Source organism: Pantherophis guttatus, chromosome 5 (assembly GCF_059756535.1).
Source record: "Pantherophis guttatus breed Tessera chromosome 5, ASM5975653v1, whole genome shotgun sequence".
NCBI classification, from domain to species: Eukaryota; Metazoa; Chordata; class Lepidosauria; order Squamata; family Colubridae; genus Pantherophis; species Pantherophis guttatus.
Window position 1 is genome coordinate 77000719 of NC_142067.1, and position 26187 is coordinate 77026905.

The 26187-nt window shown below is 42.1% G+C and overlaps 1 protein-coding gene across 5 annotated transcripts in view; it reads left to right on the plus strand.

The window, feature by feature from the left end:
• CNKSR2 (connector enhancer of kinase suppressor of Ras 2) overlaps positions 1–26187 on the plus strand; it is a 452425-nt gene that overhangs the window by 13875 nt on the left and 412363 nt on the right. For all 5 annotated transcript variants that reach the window (XM_060686726.2, XM_087871349.1, XM_060686725.2 and 2 more), the window contains exon 2: positions 20589–20752. In XM_060686726.2, coding sequence (XP_060542709.1) covers positions 20589–20752 — 164 coding nt within the window. The remainder of the gene's footprint in view (positions 1–20588; positions 20753–26187) is intronic.

The following is a 26187-nucleotide window of genomic DNA, read 5'->3' on the forward strand; positions in this document are numbered from 1 at the left end:
TAATAGAAAGTTCCAGTTCACTCGATCAAAGGCCTTCTCTGCATCCAGAAACACCAGCACTGCAGAGGTCTGTTTATTCTTCTCAAGATATTCCAATAAATCTATAATTTGCCTCACATTGTTCTTCATGTAACTGCCTTCTATAAATCTTGCTTGATCATGATGAATCACCTCTTGAATAACTGGCATTAATCTGTTGGCTAATACTTTTGCAAAAATTTTATAATCCGTATTCAGGAGAGAGATTGGTCTAAAATTCTCCGGTTTTGTAGAACCTGCTTCCTCTTTCGGTATCAAAGAAACAAAAGCTGCTTTCCATGAAGGGGGTATTTTACCCCCTTGTTGTATGCTACAAAATAAGTCTTTAAGATATTCAATCATTTCTACTAGTAAAGTTTTATAATACACTGCAGTTAAGCCATCCGTTCCTGGAGCTTTAGCTGTTTTGAGTTGTTTAATATCAGCAATAATCTCCTCAGCTGTTATTGGTAAACTCGTTCTTTTCTTTTGATCGCTAGAAATTTTCATAACTCTCCTTTCATCTAGATATTTATTTATAAGTTCATTCTGTATATCATCTTTGGCATACAATTTAGTATAATAATCCAAGAAGGCTTCTTTAATTAGTCTTTGTTGAAAAACTTCCTTCCCTCCATACTCAATACTACCAATAGTCTGAGTACTCTGTTGTTTCCTCAGTGTGTAAGCTAACCACCTGCCCGGCTTATTAGCGTTGCAAAATGTATTATGTTTCGCAAATTGTAAATTAGTTGCTGCTTGTTCCGCTGTAAGCATTTGAAATTGGTCTTTCAAAAGTTTTATAATTCCTTGTAATATTTCATCTGTTGGATTTTTTATAAGCATCTGTTCTTTTTTCTTTATCTCTCCTTCCAATTCTAATCTTTTTCTTTGTTTATTTGACTTATGTTTAGAGTTCATATAAATCAGTACCCCCCGCATATACGCCTTACTGGCATCCCAAACAATTTCAATAGGGGTACCCTTATTCAAGTTCATTTCAAAAAATTCCTTCATTTGTTTTTTAAGTTCATTTACATTCTTTTCATATCTAAACAAGTTTTCATTTACTCTCCATGATCTTCTCTCATTCTTTCCCATTTCTATTTCTATCCATACCGGGCTATGGTCAGTTAAAGTCCTCGGAAATATCTTTGTTTTCTTTGTTTTTAAAAATAAATCAGCCGTAAGTAGAATAAAATCAATCCTAGAGAAGGATCTATGTCTATCTGAAAAAAAAGTAAAGTCCAATTCTTTTGGGTTATGCATTCTCCATATATCTTTCAATTCCAAATCTTCTTTCATATCAAAAAAGATCTGTGGTAATTTAACACATGACTTTGCCAAACTCTTTTTATCTTTTTTGGGATCTATTACTCCATTCCAATCTCCCATAAGTAAAATAGATCTGAAGTCCCACTGTAATATTTTAGAATACAATATTTTATAAAAACTTTCTTGTTGCTGAGTAGGCGCATAAATTCCAATCACCAAAATTGGACCATTGTCTGTAGAGAGTTCAATTGCTATATATCTTCCACAGTCATCTGCTTCTAAAATTTTTGCTGGCAGTCTTTTATTTATATAAATCGCTACACCATTCTTTTTCTCCAAATTTGAAGCTATAAACTGTGCTCCTAATCTAGAAATTATCAAATATTTTTGATCTTGTGTTCTAATATGAGTTTCTTGTAAGCAAATAACATCATTATTAAATTGTCTCAAATAATGAAATATCTTCCTTCTTTTCTGTGGTGAGTTCAGTCCGTTCACATTCCAAGATAAAAACTTAATTGTCATTTGTAGTCTCCTGAAGCGTTAAGAGCATTTGCTGAAGTTTCTGTTCCAGGCTAGTAGTCTTCAGCTTAGCTCCTCCCATAGCTTCGGATTTTTGTGCTTTACCATTGACTCCCTGCTTATCTTGTGGTGGCTTAGGCCTCTGCTGTTGTTGTTTCTCTAGAATTTGTTTATAAGCTGCTCGAGTTATATGCTGGTCTTTAGCATTGTGCAACATCAAATCGAGATCCACTGCCACTTCTCTTGTATTTTTAGGTGGTCCACCTATAGCCTCTAGAGGAAGATCCAGCAACGGTGCATCTAAAAATCCCCCTGTTGCTTCTTGAGTTTCCATTGCCTCCACCTCCATCTGTTTCCGCTGCTCTTCAAGCTCTTGTTCAAATTGCTTCTCTTTCTCACCCTCCACTATACCTAACGCTGAGGATGTACGTGGAGATGCAGCACCAGTTTTAAAAACATTGAAATAAAATTCTTCTGCCTTTTCAACAGTATTTAATCGATATCTCTCTCCTTGATACCTCAATATTATTCCAACTGGAGCATCCCATCTAAATGGAATTTGTTGTTTCTTTAATTCAGTCACCAAAAATCCAAAATCCTTTCTATCTCTTAGCATCTTAGGTGGCAGCTCTTTGTAGATCCCAATCTCCCTTCCATCCACTTGAATAGTAGAAACAAAAGACTTTTGTAAAATATCATTTCTTATTCTTCTATCTGTAAAGTAGATCACTACATCTCTAGGCAGTTGCCTTTGCCTTGCCACCCAAGAATTCACTCTATAGACCTTGTCAATCTTGCACAAAATCTCCTCAGGGTCAACCTTTAGCATCACAGCCAGAGCATCAGCACAAATCCTTCTCAAATCCTCTCTATTGTTCTCTTATTCCTCTCAGTCTTACAGCAAACTCCATGATTCTAAATTGCATCATTGTCACTTCATTTTCAATCCTTTGCGTTTTATTATCAACATTGGAAATTTTATAATCAGCTTCCTTCATTTTAGATTCTACTTCTTCCACTTTTTTATCAATCTGAACAACTGCTTCTGACAAGCCAGTCACAACTGTCAGTATGTCACACTTCATCTTGTCATACTTTTCTTGAACCACCTCCTTAATTTCCTGTTGAGATTTTTCAAATTTCTGGTCCAAAACTTCATTTTGATTCAACAGAGCCGCAGCAATAAATTCCTTCAAATCTTTAAAACCAGTCTTCTGTGCTTGGCTTTGAGTCTGCAAACTTAAGGGCTGCTCTTGTGGCTTGTGAGTGGGGGAACCCCCCCCCCTGCAGCTTTGGCTGGCTTTGTCTGCTTTGAAGCCATTCTACCACGCAGACTGAATCTTTCTAAGAAGGAAGTCCTCCCTCCCTTTTCACCACAGAATCCTTTCAGAAATTTCCCCAGCTTTAGTCAAATCTCAAGGGAGAAGGAACATATCAAAATCACTTTAAAAAGAACTTTTCCCTTTTCTTCTAGCCAGTGCTGTTACTTTTAGTTACTTTGTAGCGTATAAAACACTCAGGCAAATCCACTTTCGCTTTCAGCTTTCCCTATCGCTGAAGCCAGATGCCATTTTAGCAAACTTTTACTTTCTCAGTTCTTAAGCTCATCACAGGGCTAATAAAAGTACTTGCAGTTTGAATTTCAAGTCCAGATTCCACCCTGTTTATTTTTTGGTAATTCGCTTGGCTTTTGCTAGTTACGTTGGTTGCGTCGTCTGGCTCTGCTAAATGCAGAGTTGTCCCCGGAGTCCGGAGCCACGGTGAGCTGGAAAGGGAGCCTCACCCTGCTTCCTCCCCAGAAGCAAAAAAGACAGTCTGGGGACTTTGCAGGGGGCTCTACCTTGTCTTGCTGGCTCTCCTCCCGATTCTTCAAGATCGTGGAGTTTTTCAAACCGCCTCTCAGCTGTAGAGGCAGCTCTTTACGGGCGGCGGGGCTGGCGGTCTTGAAGAGACCGTCTAGCGATGACGACGGCGCCAACTGGAAGCCATCTGTCAATGTTCTTGAACAAATCTTCGTGTTCTTCACCCTAGATAATAAATCATTAGTAATTAATATAAAATCAATCCTTGAAAAAGATTGGTGGCTATCCGAGAAAAAAGTAAAATCTTTTTCTTCTGGGTTTCTTTCATGCCAAATATCCCTCAACTCCCAGTCGTCCATCATCTCCCAGAATGGTTTGGGCAATTTTGCTCTTGTTAAAACATTTTGTTTAGGTCCCTTCTTACCTTCCGGTTGGCTCCGCTGACTTCGCTGACGCTCCTCCGTGGGTGCCCAATCCCCGGTACCGTAAAAGCCCCAGAACAGCCGAAAAACAGCTGTCTGGGACTTGGAAACCCTCTCCCCAGGCAAAGGGGAGAGAGAAGAGCCGACAGGCGGAGGTAGAGCCCCCCAAGCGCCCTAAGAGAAATCTGGGGGCGCGAAGGGCAAGGGCTCCCTAGAAGTCTGTCAATCTGCTCTGGACCTGGGAAGACTCCGCTATTTAGCGGAGCTAGAAGCTGCGACCATCTTTGCTGATAACAAGTGAGGGGATTCTTAACATCTTTAATTGCTGCAGGCAGAACAAGCCAGGAGAAGTCAGACTGCAAGTATTTACACTTAACTCCACTGTTTATAGCCTCCTTCGGAAGTAACAAGTTAGCAATTTGCAACAAAATGGCGATTGAAGCTTGAAAGGGAAGGGTGGAGAAAGTAAAAGTTACAGAAAGTTTCATTTCACTAGTAGCCTCTTGCCTGGAAAGAACTGTTGTGTTGAGAGAAGGAGGATTTTAAACGTTAATTTATGATTGGGAAAATTCTTTGACTTTGATGAACTTTTCTTTTTGGCTTCTGATTAAAATATAACGATCAATTTAAACTGAAAATGGCCTCAAAATCTGTAAAGACTGTACCTATTAAAGGAACTGGGAGCGCTGGAAGCTCCCCAGCTCATACTCCTATATTGCAAGCCTCTGCCCCTCCAACAGACCCACAGACTTTAACATTTGAGATGATACAAGAAGCCCTACAAGCCACACAAAATAAAATTGCTACTGTGATTAATGAAAAAATTAATGAAACTAATGAAAAAATACAGGCTGTTTCAGATGAGATTTTAATTCGGAATCGGCAAATCAGAGAAGATACATTATTGGCATTTAAATGTTTGGCAGGTGATATTGAAATGGTGGATAATAAAGTTGAAGAAATTAAGCAATCTACGGAAATTTTGGACAATAAATTGGAAGAGACTCACAGCAGACTTGAGAGAGCTGAAGTTGATTAACGATGTTACAGTATAGAGAAATGGAATTTGCTTTACGATTCAGAGGGGTGAAGGAGAATAAACAAGAGAATTTGAAAGAAATGATGTCAGAGGCATTGGCACAGTTGCTGGGGGAGACGAAAACGGAGCTGGGCTGGCAGATTGATAAGGCATATCGTGTTAACTCTTGGATGGCCAGACAGAAACACTTACCAAGAGACATTGTAATATATTTTACTACAAGGAGAGTACGCAACGAAATTTTACAGGCTACTTTTAAAAACAAGCTTCAGGTTGAAGGCCAGGAGGTGATGACAATGAAAGAAATCCCCCCCAAGATGTTGAGAGCTAGAAGAGAGTATGCTTTTCTGGGGGATGAGTTGAAAAAACGCCAATTACAGTACAGATGGGAGGTGCCAGCCGGTTTAGTGGTGACGTATTCTGGAGAGAGATATCGGCTTAATACAATATGGAAAGCAAGAGATTTTTACATTAATGTATTAAAAGCTGTTTCACCCAAATCACCAGAAGGAAAAAGAAAGAAGGAAGTAATGGAAGGAGAGAGAGAAGAGCTACTGATAGTAGTTCAGGGGGGAGTTTTGACTGGTCAAGAAGAACCACTACAAATTCAGATGGCTGTTCAAGATGTGAGTTAATTGATATATTTGAAGAACTGAAGGATCAAAGACAGACCAGAGCAGCAACAGCTAAGCATAAGGAAGAATTAAGACAGCAACAACAACAACAACAACAACAACAACTGCAGATAGCAACCCAAGAAACTACCAAATCAGAAGCTGTGGGAGGAATAAGACCTAAAGGTCAAATGAGGCAAGATCATCAGAAATTGCTCCAGACGCTTCAGAGGCCCAGAGATGGGAACTAGATTTTTGACCTGGAATGTCAATGGTTTGAATTCTCCACAGAAGAGAAGGAAAATATTTCACCATCTTAAACAATTTAAGAATGAAGTAATTTGTTTACAAGAGATTCATATTAGGATACAAGATCAAAAATATTTGACAAATGCAAGATTAGGTACACGTTATGTTGCAGCAGCATCAGAGAAGAAAAATGGTATAGTTATATATGTGAAAAGAGACTTAATTGCAAAATTAGTTGAAGCGGATGATCAAGGAAGATTTTTAGCGATTGAACTTTTAATAAAAGGAGAAAAAAACACTTGTAATTGGAGTATATGCCCCGAACCAACAACAAGAAAAATTTTATAACTTACTACACTCAAAGTTGACACAATGGAGATATAAAACTTGTATCCTATTGGGGGATTGGAATGGTGTTTTGGACGTAAAAAAAATGAAAATAAACATTATATGAAAGTCCCAGGCTGGATATCTACATTAGAGGCAGCAATACATCCTAATATATCAGCCACCCAAAAAATAATACGATATAAAGATGTTTTGGATGTACATGGAAAACTAAAAACACGTCAGGAGCTCAGAGACCAGGGTATAGAAATGGACTGGTGGCCTTACCTATTAATACAAACCAGATACAAAAAAGACAATGATGAAGGAGGAGTTGAAATAAAACCTAACCAGTTAGATAAATTATTAGAAACCAAAGAGGGAAAAATAATCTCAAAGTTTTACAGATACCTACTAGAATTCAATTTGGCAGAAAACATAGTTAAAGGTCAAATGATAGCTTGGGCTAGGAATATTGGAAGAAACATACAATTGGAAGAATGGGAAATGATATGGGAAAATAATTATAGAATCACAAAAGCAACAACATAGAAAGAGAACCATTATAAAATGTGGTACAGATGGTATCTAGCCCCGGCAAGATTGGCAAAGATGTATGTAAATTTCAACCCGATATGCTGGAAATGTAAACAAATACAGGGAACCTTTTATCATCTCTGGTGGCTTTGCCCAAAAATTAAGAAATTTTGGATAAAAATTAGAACCTGGATAATAGAAATAACGGAAGAAGATATTGAATTAAAATCTGAAATTTTCCTGTTAGGTATACTCAAAAAAAGCAGTAGAAAGGAAATAAAGTACATTATGTTACATATAATCAGGGCGGCCAGAATAACCCTAGCTCAATCCTGGAAATCAGAACAGTTGCCAACAGATCAGCAAATAATCCAAAAGATATTTATATGCGCAGAAATGGATAGATTAACTTTAAAATTAAATGATAAGGAAGACTCACAGTATTTCAAAGTATGGGACAGATGGTATGATTGGATTAATAAATGGAAAAAAAAGTAATGTCAAATATAGTAGGAAACCAAAGGTAACAAATACACACCATCATTAAGATAAAAGAAGCAAAGGTTACTGTATATATTTGCATATTTATATATTATAGACAGGTAATCCTGTTTGTTAGTTTGTTTATAAATAGTTTTGAATGTATTTTTAGAGTTAAGAACTTTTTGTATAATTTTTATCTTTTTATATTGAATAAAGTTTGTTTTTAAATCGAATTTTTTTTTAAAGTTGTATTATCTAGATAATAAAAATGGTGATATATAAGTAAATGCTGAAATACTTTAAATGATGATACAACTGATATATTTTACATAAGAATAAGTTGTGGATATGTAGTGATATTATTTATTTATTTTATTTATTTTATTTATTTATTTTTCATATTTGTATACCGCCCTACTCCCGAAGGACTCAGGGCGGTGAACAGCCATAATAAATACAAATACATATAGAAGTTAAAAACTATTAAGAAACAGATTAAGTAATTTAGGCTTAAAGAGAATTTATGAAGAGAGGGCACTAGGAATGCAAACCGACCGATGTACTGTCTGTACTTGATTGATTTAATGATGTTTGTATGTTATTTTTCTTTTTTTGTTTTAAAATAAAAAAATGATTTGGGGAAAAAAAATTAAAGTTCTAGATCATTTAAATTGTCTAATTTTAACATTTTCAGTGCTGAGTGGGCTTAAGTGCGAGATTCGTTCTTAGCCTGTACTGGAATGTTCTACATTTATCCCTTTCCACCCTTCCTTCTTATGATCCTTTCCCTCCCTGCCTTCTTGTGGGGTTACTTTATCTCTTTCTTCTCTGCCTTTATATGTTCGGTACTTACTATTGTCTACTAGCCTTTGATTTTTTTTGCCTTGTGTCCTATGTTGTCTTTTTATCCTCTCTTCCTACTTGCTTTTCTCCTGCCGCTACCAGGTATTCAGCTCTCCCTGCTTTTCTCAGTTCATGGCATCGTCCCCCCACCCCCACCCCCACCTGGTCTGTTGGTCTGCCACACTGCTCTGTTGCCATTCTCAGTCACCGGTTTACTGATCCGCTGTGCTGAAATGCTCCACCACCACCGACAGCCTCCGGTTCCACCGATACTCTATCATCACTTTCCTCACTGCTCTCTGCGTTTGCTGTGCTGATCCTTGCTTCTGGCTCTCCTTTCAGTTGCGCTTCCACTGCTCTTTGCTCCTCAGCCATGTGGCTCCCATTTGCACTGTTTCTCCCAGCAAACAGGACCACCTACAGTAAGCTTGCCTCTTGTCTTCTGTCTACAGCCTCTTCTCCTCCTTCCTGCTCCTCTCTCTCACCGGCTCACCTTTTTCTTCTCTGCCGGTCATTGCTTTGCCCTCAGTTGGCTCGCCTCTCTGCTCCACAGATGATTTTCCTCCCTGCTCCACAGCTGGCCCCACTCACTCACTGGCTTGCAGGCTTGTTCTCTGCCAGTTTGTTTTGCCTTTCCACTCACCTCACTTCAATGGGCCTCCGGTCTCTTGGATAGGCCTCTCAGGTGCAGCTGGGCTTCTCTCAGCAGGCCAGTGTTGTGGCCCCACCCTCTGAGCCTGTCCCATCAGAGGAAGAAAGCTCCGAGCATGAGGAAGAGGAGTCAGCCAGGCCTCCCTCTCCAGGCCCCTCCCCTCTGGCATTGTCTCAGGTGCCGGCCGAGGGAGAGGAGATTAGCAGGGAGACAGGTGGCTCGGATCAGAGTGACGAAGAAACATCATTCCTGGACGCACGCCTCCGAAGGCATGATAAACGATTGCAGCAGCTTAGGAGGCGTGCTAGGGATTAGAACTGAGTCACTGGACCACACCCCAGAGACTATATAATAGAGGGTAGTGGTCAGTGATCCTTGTGACGAACAAAACTAACCTTGGATAGTCACTAAAGCCTCGTTCGGAACTGCGGAGAGAAATAATTATTGTTGTCGGACATTTGGAAGCTGAGTATTTTATCTGTCTGTTTTTCTGTGAAAATAAAGGCACTTGGCAGACGGTGTGTCTATCGCTGCCAAGTCGGGGATAAAGAAACTGGGTGCGTTCCAAAGTGTTTCCTTAACCCTCGGCTGGCTGTGTTTGTGTGTGTGTGTGGACGGGGACAGATCAGCCAGTTCACTGTGGACCATTGCCCATGGTGGTGTTTTCCTCCTATTTCTCCAATCTTTCCTCTCCTTTTCCTTTCTCCACGTTTTTTCTTTCTCTGTGATTTATTCTATGAGTCATCGTTCCTGTTCTGTCCCCGTCTCACACACGCACACAAATAGTCAGCCAGGAGTTAAATAAAACTTGCAGACAATAAATTCCTTCGATAACAGGATTGGCAGCAACCCAGTAGCTGCTTGCCAAGAACTTTACTCACAGAGAACCAAAACAAATACACAAAGCCACAGAATTGTCAAGTCCAGTCCATATTAAATCCAAGGCAGGCAGATAACGTAGTTTCAGAGATACAATGCGACTCGCTAGTTGTTTAGTTTTGTCCGTCACAGAGCCTGAATGGCCACCACACCCCCTTTTATCCCCTGTGGGGTGTGGTCCAGTGACTCAGCTTAATCTTTGGCACGCCTCCTTTTCTGCTGCATGCGCTTGTCTCTCCGACGCTAGCATGGATCCAGCCAAGACTTATCTCAGTCACTGTCTGACTGTGACTGCTCGGCGATACCTGGCTCCTGGCCAATCTCTTCTCCTTCGGGAGACACCTGAGGCATTGCCAGAGAGGAGGGTCCTGGAGAGGGAGGCCTGGCCAACTCCTCTTCTTCACTTTCGGAGCCTTCTCCCTCCGATAAGATGGGCTCGGAGGTCGGAGTCACAACAGTTCCCTCTCCACCTCTCCTACAGTTTATCTTAGTTTAATAGCAACTTTTCTCTTCTTTTAACTCCCTGTGATATAACTATGCTTCTTCCGTTGCCGCTATCTTGGAGGAAATATGTGTGTTATGTATTAGTACACTTTTGAGAGCAGGCAACAGAATTTTATTTTTAATGCATGCCAGTGTGCCCTCAGTAGAAAATGACAGTAATCAATCTATCTATCTATCTATCTATCTATCTATCTATCTATCTATCTATCTATCTATCTATCTATCTATCTAATCTATCTAAATGAGATAGCAGCAACCAGAGATCTTTGCAGCATCTTTCTGTCTCTCTCTCCCTCCCTCTCTCTCTCTCCCCCCTCTATCTGTGTACAGTATATGTGTGTCACAAAATGTTTGCTTACTGACCATTTTGCTCAGTGATCATTTTTCTGTAACAAATTGCTGTCACTACACAAGAAAAGATTCTATGTTGATTATTCTCTTTGGTCTGTGAACACAAAAGAGAGGGAATGTGCTTTTGAAATGTATTTTTATGAATTTAGTAGTTTTAGAATTATTGTTCATATGTATTACTAGCTTTACTTTGTTTAGAATGGCTTATCTTAATTTGTGGCATTTTATAATTATTTTTTTAATTTTTCTAAAAATAATGTCATGGTTCTGAGTAATGCTCCCAACCAATTCAAGACTCCAAGGCCTTGACTTCCTCAAAAATCCTGTTTATTGGGTACATCATATCAGCCCGGTCAAAGGTGAAGCCAACACTGAATAAGTCCCGTGTTTTTGGTATAATTAAAAGAATAGATTCTGTTTACCCCCCTTGTGTCACAGGTCATGTTAGTCAACCAAGCAGGTGATGAACTTCTCAGCACTCCCTCCTGCCGTTGCTAGGCATGCTGATTTGGCCTTGCTTCTCAGGCACCTTATCATTGTTATGTCTGGCACATTGGAGGAAAGCATTCTACATTCACTAAGTCTCCCTCCCCCCGCATAAGTATGGCAATTAAGAAATGAAGCAAGAAAAATATGGCTTTGGCTAGAGTCGTTTCGAGAGTTGACAGTCGAAAAGAGTATCTGTAAGATATGAATCACAAACAGCAATTAAACTCCTTTCAGTCATCCCCCTTCCCATCTGTTGATGTTTTGGGTTTTTGAGGGTTCTTAACATGGGATTTCTTTACTAGCCTGTCTGCTCTTACATTGATGCTCTTAACTCAGGTGGCCTCTGATAAAGGATATCCTTTCCATTGCATTAAATATTGTAACTTCCCCTTATAGAGCCTAGAATTTAAAATCCGCTTCACTTCATAATTCATAAATCCGCTTCCCCTTCTACCACTATGGGCTTTGGTGCCACTGAAGCTATCGGTCTCAGTGTAGAGCTGACTATCAGTTTTAACAAGCTACTGTGGAACACCAGGTGCACCTTCCCCAAAAGGTGGGGAAATGTCAGATCCCATATAGACCCTTATCGTGACACTGCCATTCTGGTGGGGAGGGCCTGGATGCATTCCTCACTTTATAACCTTTTTCCTGTTGCATGCCTATCCTGTACTTTGATTTACTTTCTTGGAAATGTAAGGGGGGAGGAAATGGCTAGAGGGCATTGTTGTTTTGTCTCAGCACTGGAGCCTCCAGCAAGCGACGCCTGAGAACAACTTCTTATCATCTTCTCAACCTGAAGTTCTCAAGTTCTCAAAACAACTTTGCATCTGGGGATTGGCTTGCCCGGCACCGGATTGAAGGTTTCTATCTCTTTTAACTATGGTTATGTGTGGGAATCTTCAGATCCTGCCTTCTTTGTCTTGCTATCACTTTTTCCCAATAAAAGTTTTCTTTTGAAATGCCTACCATTTCAAGAGTTCTACTTTCTTGAGGAGAGAGGAGAGGCAAGTCCTTATAGGAAGATTTAGTTCCATGGTAACTGGATTGATTACCTTTTTGATGGGGAATGACCCCAAGAATTTAGGACCAATTTTTTTGCAGGGCAACTTTAGCCTTAAGTATTTTGTGGAGAGAGAAACTTTTTCCCCCACCTGGAATGGTGTCTGCGAGGCCCGTTTCTTATCAGCCTGCTTTTTGTAGGTTTTTGTTGCTTTTGCCAGTGCTTGCCTTACATTCCCCCATGCATTCTGCAACGAATCAACCCACTCCGTTAGACTAATAGGAGAGGGAGGCTCCTGGGGGTATTCTGGCATGAGGACAAAGTCTATCCCATTGACCATCTTGAAGGAGGTAAGCCCAGCACTGCTGTGCACTGTGTTATTGTATGCCACTTCAGCAAAAGGCAGTAATTCTGCCCAATTAGTCTGCTTGTAGTTGACCCAACACCTTAGGTACTGCTCCACCACAGTGTTAGCCCTCTCCACCGTCCCATTGCTACTCAGGTGAAAAGCCAAACTAAGCCCCTGGGAGGACCCAATGGACTTTAAGAACTCCCTCCAAAACTTAGCAATGAATTGGACTCCCCGATCTAAAATAATTCTGTTTGGAACCCCATGCGTTCAGAAGATATGCCTCAGGAACAACTTCACCAGTTTGTGGGCAGACAGTAATCCCAGGCAGGTGATGAAATGAGCCTGCTTGGAAAATAGGCCGATCACTTTACAAATCATGGTATTCCCTCCACTTTGTGGCACTCAACTATGAAGTCCATCACAATCTCTTCCCAGGTTTGGGTGGGCTTGGCTACTTGCTGCAGCAACCTACTGGCTTTTCCAGTCTTTTCTTCATTGTTGCACAGGTTGCACAACTCTTTACATAGCTCTCAATGTCCTTTTTTATCCTTGGCCACCAGAACTTTCTCCTAACCAGGTGCAGGGTTTTCAAGAACCCAAAGTGCCCTGCCTGCCTGGCATTGTGGCTCCTTTGTAGGACCTGCATCTGCAGGCTGTTAGGGACATACAGCTTAGTCCCCTTCCAGGCCAGTTCATCCCCAATGGTCAAGAGCTGCGGGTGTTCATTGAATCAGGGGTCACTTTGCAACTCGATTTTGAGTTTCTGGGTCAGATCCTCCCTGATGTGATCAGTTGTTACATGGCTCATTATCATGTGGTCACCTAGGCTGGTTTCTGGGATAGGGGAATAATTGCATTAACCCTTTCCTCGCAAGTGCTCTTGTACTGGGGCATTCTTGAGAGGACATCAGCCAGGAAGTTTTTTCCCTCCCAGGAGGTATTTCAAGGTGAAGTTAAATCAGTTGAAGTACTTTGCCCACCAAACCTGCTTCGGTGAGAGTTTGTGAGGAATTTTAAATGCCTCCAAATTTTTATGGTCACTGCACACTTTGAATAGTTTGTTACTCCCCTTCAGGAGATGGCAGTAGGTCAAGGTGCCCACCAGATCGCAAAAGCCTCCTTTTCCCATACAGCCCAGCATCTCTCCATGTCAGTGAATTTTTGGGAGGTATAGGTGCATGGTTGCAGGTTCCCCTCCTCATTTCTCTGGAGGAGGATGGCCCCTATGGCAACATTACTGGTGTCAGGTTGGATGACAAAAGGGTTTCTCAGGATTGGGGTGCTTCAGAACTGGTTTCTTTACAAATAACCTTTTCAGAGTTTCAAATGCCTGTCAGCATTCCATCTTTCATTGGAGTGGTGGCCTGGCCCCGATTTTCCCTGTTTTCAGCAGCTCTGTGGTCGATAAGGCTATTCTTCCAAAGGATGGGATGAATTGCCTATAAAATTTAGCAAACCCCAAAAAACTCTGTAGTTGTTTACAGGTTCAAGGGGCTTGCCATTCTAAAATGGCTTTCACCTTCCCTGGATCCATTTCTACCCCTTCACTCAATACTAGATAACCCTGGTAGTGCAGCCAGGTCTGGTGGAATTCGCATTTGGACAGATCAACATATAGGTTCACTGCAGAAGCTTCTTAAGGATTTGGCAAACTAGTTTGACATGCTCTTCCATCGTTTCGGTGAAGATGAGGATGTCCTTCAGGTAAACTAGGACCCTTTTATACATGTGTTCATGCAGCACCTCATTTTTTTTTTAATTGAAAAAGTTTTCAAATACAAATTTTCCCCCTTTTTTTCCCCCTCTCCCTCCCCCTCCCTAACCCCCCCTCCCCACCCATCCCCCCTGTGACTTCTTCATAACAAAAAAAAACCTAATTCATAACAGATTACTTACTCCCTCCTCTAGATATTGACCTTTACTTACTAAAAATATTATTAATATTATAACATCCCCCTTTATCCATACATATCAAAAAAGAGAAAAGAAAGGAAAAAAAAAAGACATTATACTATGACATTATAGAATAACTTCTCCACTTTAAAACTATACGATAAGTCCTACTTTAACATTTAATCTTCTATATATATTACTATAACATTTCAAAGCGGCCTTCCCCATAAAATCTAGTTTAGCATTTATTCCACTCTATCCATTTCCTCCACTCCCCTAAATATAACACTTAAAAATCCCTTTTCTTAGACTAATCAATCTACTAACTAGCTTATTCACCCACTATCATGCAAAATTGCCATACACAACATTTCTTAACATCTTTGATTCACTGCCCACACTACTTAAAAATATATGTCTATATTTTCCATTATATCTAAATAAAAAAAAAGAAAAGACAATGACTTTAAATTTGTAATCCATATAGTATCTTCTTTGAGGTCTTTCCACTGGATTGGTAGAACCAACATCCATAATCGGGTAACATAGCTTACTGGTGCAACAGTTTATTCAGGATCTTCAATCATATCTGCCCCCATCAGTAGTAAATATCTTCTTATATGTATAAAAGTAAAAACAACCACCCGAGTGACATTATAATTATATTCCATATAGTAATAATTGTGGGTTTCATCAGGATTATTAATTCCCATCATCGTAGTGGGTAACAACCCGATCTTCTGCATGCCCCAGCATAATTCTCTTGCCTTGTGATTCAAGATAATATAATATGTTTATCAACACAAAAAGAAATTCCAAAATGGGTAATTCAAATCCATCAGTTTAAGGCTCGTTTCACGTCCCCAGATTACGGCCATGCAGAGATCTGCCACAAACCTCAGGATGATATTAACCAATACGTCGCCTCTTCTGTGTTTACGCATAATCGTTCATATTTTAAAATCACTGGCTTCACTGTTGCCTGATTTAGAAATTTCTATTTTTATGCCACCTATTTCTTTTTTTCTTTTCTTTTTGTGGGTTTGGTTTCCATCCTGGTTCCCTTTCTACAAAATGTGTATCATCTGGTCGGTTTTTATTCTGCTTTGTAGATTGGTCTTGTTGGTTTTGCTTTTGTATCTCATATTTCTTTTTTATGCCTTGTATATCCCCTAATTGGTTTCCATGTTTATCCTTGCCTTGATAAGTCATCACATTAAGATTAGATGCCTCTTCTCTCAAATTTGTAGATAGTCCAGCTGGGGTATCCAATAAATCCAAAGGCAATTCATCTGGTACAGTCTCTGTAATTCGATATTTTACCTTTATTTCCGGCTCCTTCTGCTTATCCTGTATTATACCTGGAGATATTAAGTTCATTTTCAACCTATTTTGATAAAATTCTTCCGCTCTTTCAACAGTATTTAGCTGATATCTTTCTCCTTGGTATCTAAATATAATACCAACTGGGGCGTCCCACCTGTAGGAGATATTTCTCTTTTTTAACTCATTCACCAGAAAACCAAATTTCTTCCTTTCCATCAATATCTTAGGTGGGAGTTCCTTGTAAATCCAAATCTTTCTTCCATACAATTGCAAATTAGAATTGAAGGAATTTTGAACGATATTATTCCTAATTTCCTTATCTGTAAAATAAATCACCACATCTCTAGGCAATTGCCTTTGCTTAGCAATCCAGGAGTTGATTCGATAAACTCTGTCGATCCTACAAAACACTTCGTCAGGTTGAACCTTTAGAATCCCAGCTAGAAATTCAGAAGATATTTTCCTTAAATCATCTCTATTATTTTCCTGCAAACCTCTTAATCTTATCGCATATTCTTTGAAATTATATTGTACCATTAAAATCTCTTTTTCAATCTTCTGTTGCAGATTTTCTGCATTACCATACTTTTGATCAGCATCCATTTTAGGTTTTTCTTCTAAGCTATTATCCTGAGTGTTTGTCAAATCATTTTCAATTTTTTGAATTCTATTGTCCAATTTATCTTGAATTTCTTCCATTTTAGACTCTAGTACATTAGTATTTGTGTCCAACTGTATCATAAATTCTGTAAAACCATTAACCACTTTTGAGAATTTTTTCTCCAAAAAAATCAAACTTAGATTTCACCAATTCTTTAATTTCCTGCTTAAATTTTTCAAATTGCTGATTCACAATCTCCTCCCTTCTTTCAATCTCCTCTATAAAAAAATCTATTATATTAAAATCAGGTTTCTGAGACTGAAGAATTAAGACTTGTTCCTTTAAGTTGTTGGTGGGGGGATCCCCCCCTTCTTGTTTATCTGACTTTATGAGTCTCAGTGCCATGTTTCCGCCCAGGCAGGCTTTGTTAAAAAAAAAGCAAGAAAGAAAAAAAAAAAGGACTTCTTTCCAATCAACAACAATATCAGGTCTCCAAGGGAAAAAAAAGAAAAAAAGACACAGGAGCGAAGTTTTGTCTACAAATGTAGCCAGTGGTATTTATTCCGCTACATTGTAGTAATGGAAAACGGAAGGACTTTCCCTTTCAGCCTCTCCTCCAGCCAACGCCATTTTAAAAGGCTTTTTTTTTTCCTCTTTCTTTTCCTCCTCTCTCTTAAGTAATTTTTTTTTAAAAAAATCAGTAAAATACTTGCGGTTCAATATTACAGGTCCAGCTCACATTTTCTTTGAGTAGTCTGTTAAATTTGCAGGCTTGCTTTTGACGCCTGGCTCTGCATCAGCAGAGGTCTCCCAAAGCCCGGAGCGGCGGCTGGGAATACGGGGCATCTCATCCGCTCCGTCCCAAAAGTAAAAAAAAAACTTTTGGGACTCCGCAGAGAGTTCTACCCACCCCTGCCGGCTCTATCTCCGTTTCCTCATGGAAACGGAGTTTTTTCGAGCCGCCATTCCGTTGTGAAGGCGGCTCTAACAGGCGATGGAAGCTGACGATCCCAAAGGAACGTCTGGCAGCGACAAACAGCAACCCGGAAGTCCTATGCAGCACCTCATTGATCAGCTGTATAAACACCGCCAGGGGCCCCTGTAGTCCAAACAGCATCACTTTGAACTGGAAGCTTCCCAGAAGGCAATTAAATGCCATCTTCCAATCATCTCCCTCTCTGATTCTGACGTGATAATATGCTTCTCTCAAATCTAACTTGGTAAATATCTTCCCCTTGGCTAGGTGGGCCAGAATGTCCTTCATGAGGGGGAGTGGGTACATGTTCTCCACGCACACTCCATTGATCCCCCTAATGTCTACACATAATCCAATTTCCCCATCCTTCTTTTCCTTGAACAGGACTGGGGCTGCTACTCAGGTTTAGCTGGCTGGATGAAGCCCCTGGCTAGGTTCTTGTCGATGTACTCCCTCAGCTCCTTCATCTCCTTGGGGGTCATGGAGTACATGGGGTCGATGTACTCCCTCAGCTCCTTCATCTCCTTGGGGGTCATGGAGGCTTGGGTAGTTTTGCCCCTGGAAGGATCTCAATTGCACAGTCCATGGGCCTGTAAGGGGATAGCATGTTGCATTCCGCCTCCATGAATACCTCCGCCAGGTGATGGTATTCTCTGGAGATGGTTTAGGTCTCTGGCAGCCAATTTGACCCAGCCTTTGAGTCTTCTGGGCCTTCAGCTCCCATCCTCTACAGAGCGGCTTGCATGACTCAGTTGTATGGGGGAGGGAAGGGGCCTCTTCCCAAACTCAACTTCCTGTTTCCCCCTTCCCACTATAATGTCGGGCCCCACTTGTCCAGCCAGGAATGTTCACAGCTTCTGTCATCTTCAGGACAATCACGAACTGGATCATCTCCCAGTGCTGACCCATCTCCAGCTTCATGGGCTTGGTCAAATGGTCATGGGCCCCTCCTTTTAGCGAATCATTGACTTGTTCAAACCACATGGAGGATAGGATAGCCTCCTCACCCGGATTCCCAGCCTTGGCACTGTGGGCAGGCTTATTAAGCATCAGGTGCAGCCTGAATCTATTAGGGCGTCAAAGTCCCCTTGAGCTCCCGAGTTGTGTGCCATGATTCTCATGGGGATCACGAAAGGGCGGATGGCTCTACTCACCATCGGGTCTCTCTCCCTCATCCTCGCTGTCATACAAGGCAGGTGACTGGTCTACTTCGGCTGGAGTTCACTCCCCCTCGGGTGATTCCTATCAAATGTGATGGTTGGGAGGGAGGCTTCATGTAGTGTGGTGGGGTGTGGCCAATATCCCAGGTGCTACCCGGGGTTGTGGGGAAGAGGCTGCAGTGGCTGCTGGGATGGGCTGATCGCTCCTGGTGGCTTCTGGGGCCCCTGGCTAGAACTGGGACTCACCCTCATTGCTGTTGCTAGTGAGGATGGGGAGCTTCTTCTGGGGCTTGTCCCCACAGCTCTCTGCTACACTGGAGCAGCTCACTCCAGGCTCCCACCCCCATCGTCAATAGGAACTTTGGGCTGATGAGGCAGAATCTGACAGGAGGACTGGGGCTCCGTCATCCCAGAAGCAGCTGGATAGCTTGGTGGAGCATCTCCTCTGTTACCTCCAGCTGGTACAGAGGTTCCATACCCCAGATGCTCGTGCTGTCGAACCACTCTCAGCTGCTCTACCGAAAAGCTCCAAAGCATTGTCAAATATTTCCACTCCCTTGGCTCATCCCAGTCTACCACTCTCCTCTGTACATGGGCACTACCATGGGGAGCTCAACATCTACTGTCCAGGGGTTCTCCTCCACCAGAGTTCATCTGCTATGAGTAAGGGATTTTCTCTGATCACTGATTCCTCCCACATCTCTGTCAGGTTGGGATTTCCTATCCACACTTTCATCCAGTGGGGTGGCCTCATTTGCTTGGGCTCCCACTTGCACCGTCACTGGCTCCTCCACTGGTTTGCCAGTGGCCTCTTTCCCCTTCTTGGCCATCTCTTCCTGAGGATTTCCCTTCCCCATGAATTGACCAGGGTTGAGGGCTGGGGTTCAGGAATCCTGGAGATTTGATGAGTTTTATGGGTGTTGTCATGGTTCCGAGTATTGTTCCCAACCGATTCAAGACTCCAAGGCCTTGGCTTCCTCAAAAATCCTGTTTATTGGGTACATCATATCAGCACGGTCAAAGGTGAAGCCAACACTGAATAAGTCCCGTGTTTTTGGTATAATTAAAAGAATAGATTCTGTCTACCCCTCTTGTGTCACAGGTCACGTTTGCCAACCAAGCAGGTGATGAACTTCTCAGCACTCCCTCCTGCCGTTGCTAGGCATGCTGATTTGGCTTTGCTTTTCAGGCGCCTTATTGTTATGTCTGGCACATTAGAGAAATGTACTCTACATTCCATAAGTCCCCCTCCTCCCCATAAGCAAGAAAAATATGGCTTTGGCTAGAGTAGTTTCGAGAGTTGACAAATGTCTTGAAACTATTTTTTAGAAAATATTAAATAAATACATTGTGAAATGAAAGACTGCAGCATTCTGTTTCATGTCTCATCTGTAATATATTATTGGTTCAAAAAGATCTTTTTGAAGGAGGAAGAGGAATTATGCCAATAGTTACATTTTCTGACTAAGCATATTTAATGGACTGGATTATGTAAGTATATTGTTTTGGGCATATAAAGAAATGAATGAAGATCAAATTGCAAAATAATTTGAAGAGCAGGAGTGAATGGTTTAAGAGGAAGGGAAAGACAGAAAGTCATGTTTGTATGGAATTGATAAAATTGTCGAAAAGAGAAATGTAAGGTTAAAAGAATAGAAGGGAATTATGAAAACCATATGGGCATAATAGAAAGATGCTTTTCAAAGACAGAAATGTATGGAGAGTTGGTACTCAGTAGATTTCTGTTCTTTCATTTCTTTGTTCACTACTTCTTAGTATTTTTCTATGACTTGCACTGAATATATATGGCAATGATGTATGCAGGTAAAAATACCTTCAAGCTTCAAAAAGCCCTCCTAAACATACTTTGCTTCCAGACTTAATTTTTAAATATACATGTAATTATTGTAATTTCCCCAAAAATAAGACCGGATCTTATATTAATTTTTACTCCAAGAGATGCATTAGGGCTTATATTCTGGTTAGGTCTTATTTGGGGGGAAATACGGTACTAAATGCACCATCTGGCTGATAATCCTAATGGGGGCTTATTTTGGGGGTAGGGCTTATATTACTAGCATCCTGAAAAACCATGCCCAGGGCTTATTTTTTGGTTGGATCTTATTTTGGGGGGAAACAGGGTATATTGGAACAAAAGTAAATATAATTCAGATGAAAAAAATGTCAGATAATCTAACATTGATAGATAACATAGTTCAAGTACCAATTTTAGTTTGTAAATATTGTGTTTATTATTTTTTTTTGTCTTAGGCCTTGATGACTGCCTGCAACAATATATCAAGAATTTTGAGAGGGAAAAAATTGGTGGAGACCAGCTACTACGTATTACTCATCAAGAACTGGAGGATCTGGGAGTTACTAGAATTGGTCATCAAGAACTTATCCTGGAAGCAGTTGACTTACTCTGTGCATTGGTAAATATTTTGAGAATGAAGAAAAGGGTTCTGAAATGTATAAAAAATATATAATCAATGGGATTGTGCAAAACTATTTCAAAGATTTTGAGTAATATTAATATATTTAGTTTTAGTGATACAAAAATTGAATTGCGGTACAAATCATAGTTGAAAAGTCTTTCGTTTTAAAATCAAAGTTAGCTTTTTTCAAAGAAAAAGTATTTTTATTGAACTGAAATGTTTGTAGAAATAATTTGTTTCCAAAAGGGGAAGCATTGATTTCTTTGTAAATCATACTTACTTTTTACAACAGCAAGCAAAATGCCTTCTTCTCAAAATACAAAACAGGGCACTTTGACTGGATTCAGTGGTGGGATTCTACCGGTTTGGACTAGCTCAGGTGAACCATTAGCTCTGACTTTCAGCCATGAGCGAACTGGTTCACTCTGATTTTGAAGTGGGCCCACCTGCCCCTGCGTTATACTCACCTACCTATATTTCCATTTCCGAAGCCCAGCTAATTAGCACGGCAGAGTGGATTGCCGTGCCTCAGCTGTTTTCCTTGCCAGCAGCAATGCAGAAGCTGAGTTTTCTCCAAACTGTGCATGTGCGCGCTTAGCAAACTGGTTGTTGAAATGGTAGGATCCCACCCCTGACTGCATTCATACCTCATATTAAATGGTAGTTGTAATTATGATTTGGTGAATAAATTGCAATGGGCGAGTTACAAAATATCCTAAGACAAAACCAAATCAAATTATAGCTTAGCTTTATGTGCAATTAGCGTTTTACTGCCAAACCTTTTGGACATAATTTCTGTGCATGCACATGTATCAGCAGATTACCTGGAAAGTAACCATACTGAATTTTTGAAAAGCTGTAAACTTCTCAGCACTTTAAAGAGGAGACCTTCATTTGTGATATTACTACAGCTGAAGTAACCATCTGGATATTTTGAAAGGCCCTCTAAAATAAGTATTTGCATGTCAACTGTCTGACTAGTGAACCCAGAATAAGGAAACACTTTTGGGAGCTTTGAATTTGAAAATAAAACATTATTGGATATACCATATTGATACTGAAGAAACAAAACCAGCTCTGGTTTTCATATGCAAATGCTTCCCTAGTTAAACAATAGCTTCCTCTTCTCCCCACCCCTAGGTGATCACATTATCTAATTATGAGAAGCCCTTTTGTTATGGGAAAAGTCCCATAACTGTTCTTTCTCCAGCACCTGCAGTGGTGACCTTGATGGTTGCAAAGCTTCATGATCTCCACATACATTCTCAGCATTCCACTTTCCCCTCCCTCCATCCCCAGTTCATTGGCAAGTTGATTGGCTCTCTTCCGATTTGCCTGTTTCTTTTATGACTCTCTGATTTTATTCAGGGTTTTCTGCACATTTTCCCAATCAGCTTTCAGGGTATTCATCCATTCAGCTAACTTTACTGAGTGAGGGGGTTCCTTTGGAAATTCTGGCATTGGCACAAACTCAACTCCCATGGTCACTTTAAAGGGGGTGAACCCATGTACTGAATTATTATAAGCCACTTCTGCAAAAGGTAGGAGCTCCACCCAGCTGGTTTGCTGATAGTTTACATAGAAATGTAGGTATTACTCCACTATTGTGTTAGTTTGTTCCATCACCCCATTGGGAAGGAATGGGGAGGGAGGGGGGGAGGAAGGAAGGAAGGAAGGAAAGAAAGGAAAGGAAAGGAAAGGAAAGGAAAGGAAAGGAAAGGAAAGGAAAGGAAGAGGGAGATTGGAAGAAGGAGGGAGGGTCTGAGGGAAGTCCTGCCTTAGCACTTGGCCACTAGCAGCCCTGCTGCCCTCTCGTCATCCCCTTGCCCCCTCCTCCTGGCCTTTCCTGGGGTCTGCTGAGGATGCTTTGCTTACAAAGCCGGGTCTTCTCGCATGGAGAAGGAGTGGGCCTCCCTCTGACTTTGCCCTCCCGCACCCACCATGAGCAACCTGGCCAAGAAGAGTGAGCACAGCAGCAGCAGCCTTGAGGAGGAAGTAAGCACTGCCAGGTGCCCTCTTGGAGAAGCAGGACTGGGCTGGGCTGTGGGATCCTAGTGACCTGGGAGCTCTAAGGCCAGGCTGGGCTCTTGCCCTATGCTGCCCAGGGCTCTGGGCAGCTTGTGCTGCCGTCCAGGGGTATTCTGCTTGGCTTGAGAAGAACAGTGAGGCTCCTCTGGTGGATGAGGCTTTGGTGCTTGCCATAGTCTTGCCTTCCTCCACTGGAGACCTCCAGATCGCCCCTCAGTCTTGCCTGGTGCCCCATCAGGCAAGACTGATGGGGCACTTGCCTGGTGGAAGATGACACTGCTGCATGTGGAAGTGCAGAGGACAAACTTTGCAGGAAGCAGTTTCCTGTGAGTCCAACTTCATGAGGGTAGGCTGCCCCAACAAGCCAACATTCTTACCACACATGATTGGAAATGGGGATTCCCTTTTGAGAAGGGCCAGCTTCCCTCATGCAGGACTGGGGAGCACTGAACCCCTGCTCCTCCTCTTGCTCTCCAGAGATCTGTCAAGGCAGAAGTTGGATTCACAGGAAACTGCTTCCTGCAAACTTTGTCCTCTGCACTTCCACACAGAGCAGCATTGTCCTCCATCTCCTTTGCTTGGAGGAGACACTGGACAGGGAAACAGCAACAATGTCTGGGATTGGGAGAAGAATGTCTCCTTTGGCATGCTGTGCACATGCATGCACACATACACACCCCATTCCAAGCTTGGAGACTTTTATCCACATCTGAGCTTGCAAACTGTCAATCATGCCTGGGCTTGGGGAGAAGCCCAGGGGAAGGCTTGGTGGCTCAGCAGACTGATAGCATTGTGATTAACACCAGCTGTCTGCAATTACTGTAAGTTCGAATCTCACCAGGCTCAAGGTTGACTCAGCCTTCCATCCTTTCTAAGGTAGGTAAATTGAGGACCCAGTTTGTGGGGGCAATAAGCTGACTTTGTATAAATATACAAAAAAAGTATGAAGGCTATTGCTTAACGCATTGTAAGCCGCCCTGAGTCTCCGGAGAAGGGCGGCATATAAATCAAATTAAAAAAAAAAAAGAAGGCCCTTTCCTTCCTCTGTGGATAAAAGTCCCCAAACTTGGGATGTGGCGTGGTGGTGTGCATGTGCATGTGCATGTGCACATGCTTAGCTGCCAGTAGTTTGGGGAGGCAAGGAGCTTGTGGGGCACCAAATTGTCCCCACATCGATTTAGCAGGTGTGACTTATTCTGTCCCGACTCAGTCAGTGAGTAGCGTTGAGCTGGCCATGCCCACCAAGCCATGCCCACCTAGTCATGGCAACCTGGCTGTGACCTCCCAGCCATGCGTACTTGGGCATGCCCACCTGGCTGTGGTGAATCATCATAATTGTCAGACTTCGATGCTATCTCAAAATAAATGAATTTCCAAACTGCCAATCTTTAAGGAAATCTTTTCTTTATTCGAGCACAGCAACCGGATCATGATTCGATGCGTACAAGACTGACCTTTTGCCCTCCAATCCCTCCCTTTCCGATCCCCAATTCTCTGCTTCTCATTGGCTATCTTCCAAGTCCCTCTCCTGACTTCTTGTCTTGTCATTTCACAGGAATGTTTCCCCCCTCCTCATTTCCACGACGACCGAGCTTCAAAGAGATTTAGCAGGCAAAAGTTCAGAGCTTATCTCTCCTCTCTATGCCAGCGCTGAGGCACTGACAATAATCTTTTATGCAACTGGTTCTTTGAGGGCAACCATAATGCTGATTCGGCTCTCAGTGAAATTGAATTTGACACCCCTGCCATAGCTAGATTTTTGTCCATGAAGATTCTGAACTCCTCCATCTCCCTTGGGGTCATTGAATACATCTTTGGTTTTGGGTAATTTTGCCCCGGGCAGTGTTTCAATGGCACAGTCAGTGAGGCAATGGGGAGGCAGTACATCTGATTCCCGCTCGCTAAATGCTTCAGCTAGGTTCCGATATTCCTTTGGGATGGCTGGCCCACATGGCCACTCTCAGCTAATGCATTACTGGGGTCTATCTTTCCCCTCCCACCAATGGTGTTTCTCCACCTTTGTGCATTGTCCCTACGTTTTGCAATCTGCCTGCTCTACTCCTCCAGCACAAATTGTTGTCTTTTCAGTCAACTGCTGGATCCCACTTCTTCTGCCATGCCAAACCCAAAATCTCTGCCATTTTGGGGGCTACTATGAACCAAATAGTCTCCTTGTGGCTCCCTGCTCTCAGGGTTACTGGCTTGGTTAGGTATGTGACGGGCAGCACCCCTAGTGAGGGAGCCATCAACTTGCTCAAACTTTATAGGCTGCCTCAGTTTTTTAAGTCTCAATCCCATTTTTTCCACAGTTTGTAGGATAACCAAGCAGCGGGTGCTGTGAATATTTCCCTTGCTCCTGAGTGGGCACTAGTATCTTCACCTGGGCAGTTAAAGGGGGGATGGTTCCACCTTCTATTGGATCATCCTCCCCTTCGCTGTCACTCTTGTAGAAGACCAGGTTGGGCTTGCTGGGAGTTGGAGTTTCCTCCTTCTCGCTGGAAAGGGAAGAGACTCCACGACCTGCTGTGCCACCCACATCTTTTCCTTTCCCTTCCTTGGCACCTTCTTGGCCTTTGACTGGTTCAAACCCCTCGGCATTGACATGGGCTGTGGGACTGGACAATTGGCTGCTCAATGGCCCTTTTTCCCATATTGGAAGCAGGCCTGGGAAAGTGCCATGGGCTCTCCTTTGGGTTAGAGTGAGGGACTGTTGGTCCCTTGCATGCTGGCAGGCATCTCTCTTGGCCTCATCGGGGTGACCCTCATGTACTATGTGCTGCCGGTACTTCAATAGGTCTAGTTTTACTGTGTTTGCCAGCTGGTACCATGCCCCGAGGTCATCTGGAATCCCTCAGGGCTGTTGTGGCCCGTCAGCGGTCTGTGCAGCTAGTAGCTGATTCTGATAATGAGGAGGCTGGTGTGGTGCTGCGCCAGCAGCCCGTGCAGCTGGCACTTGAATCAGACAATGAGGAGGCTGGACAAGATGTGGTGCCAAAGGCAGGGATTCAGCCAGGGCCTTCAGAACCTCCAGAAGTTCCCTTAAGTGAAGAGGACGAAGAGGATGAGCCTCTTCTCGATGCATGGGCGCGCAGAGCTGCCAAAAAGCAGGAGTGGCTCCTCAGGAGGCAGTCTCCTCGAGAGTAAGGCTTGGGGCTAATTGGCCACTCCCTTAGCCTATTTAAGGAGGAACGCCGACTGAAGCAATTTGCAGAGAACAACTTAGTTCACATACCTTCGTGTCTTGTCTTGCTTATCTTATCAGCTTCCTGCAAATTGCTTCTGGGCATTCTGCCAACCATAGTAAGCTTTCAGTTATTATTTTTTGAATTCTTGGCGGCTGTTAATACAGTTAATTAACAGCCGTTGTTATAAAAGACTGGTTTATTTAGTAACCTAAGGTTTGA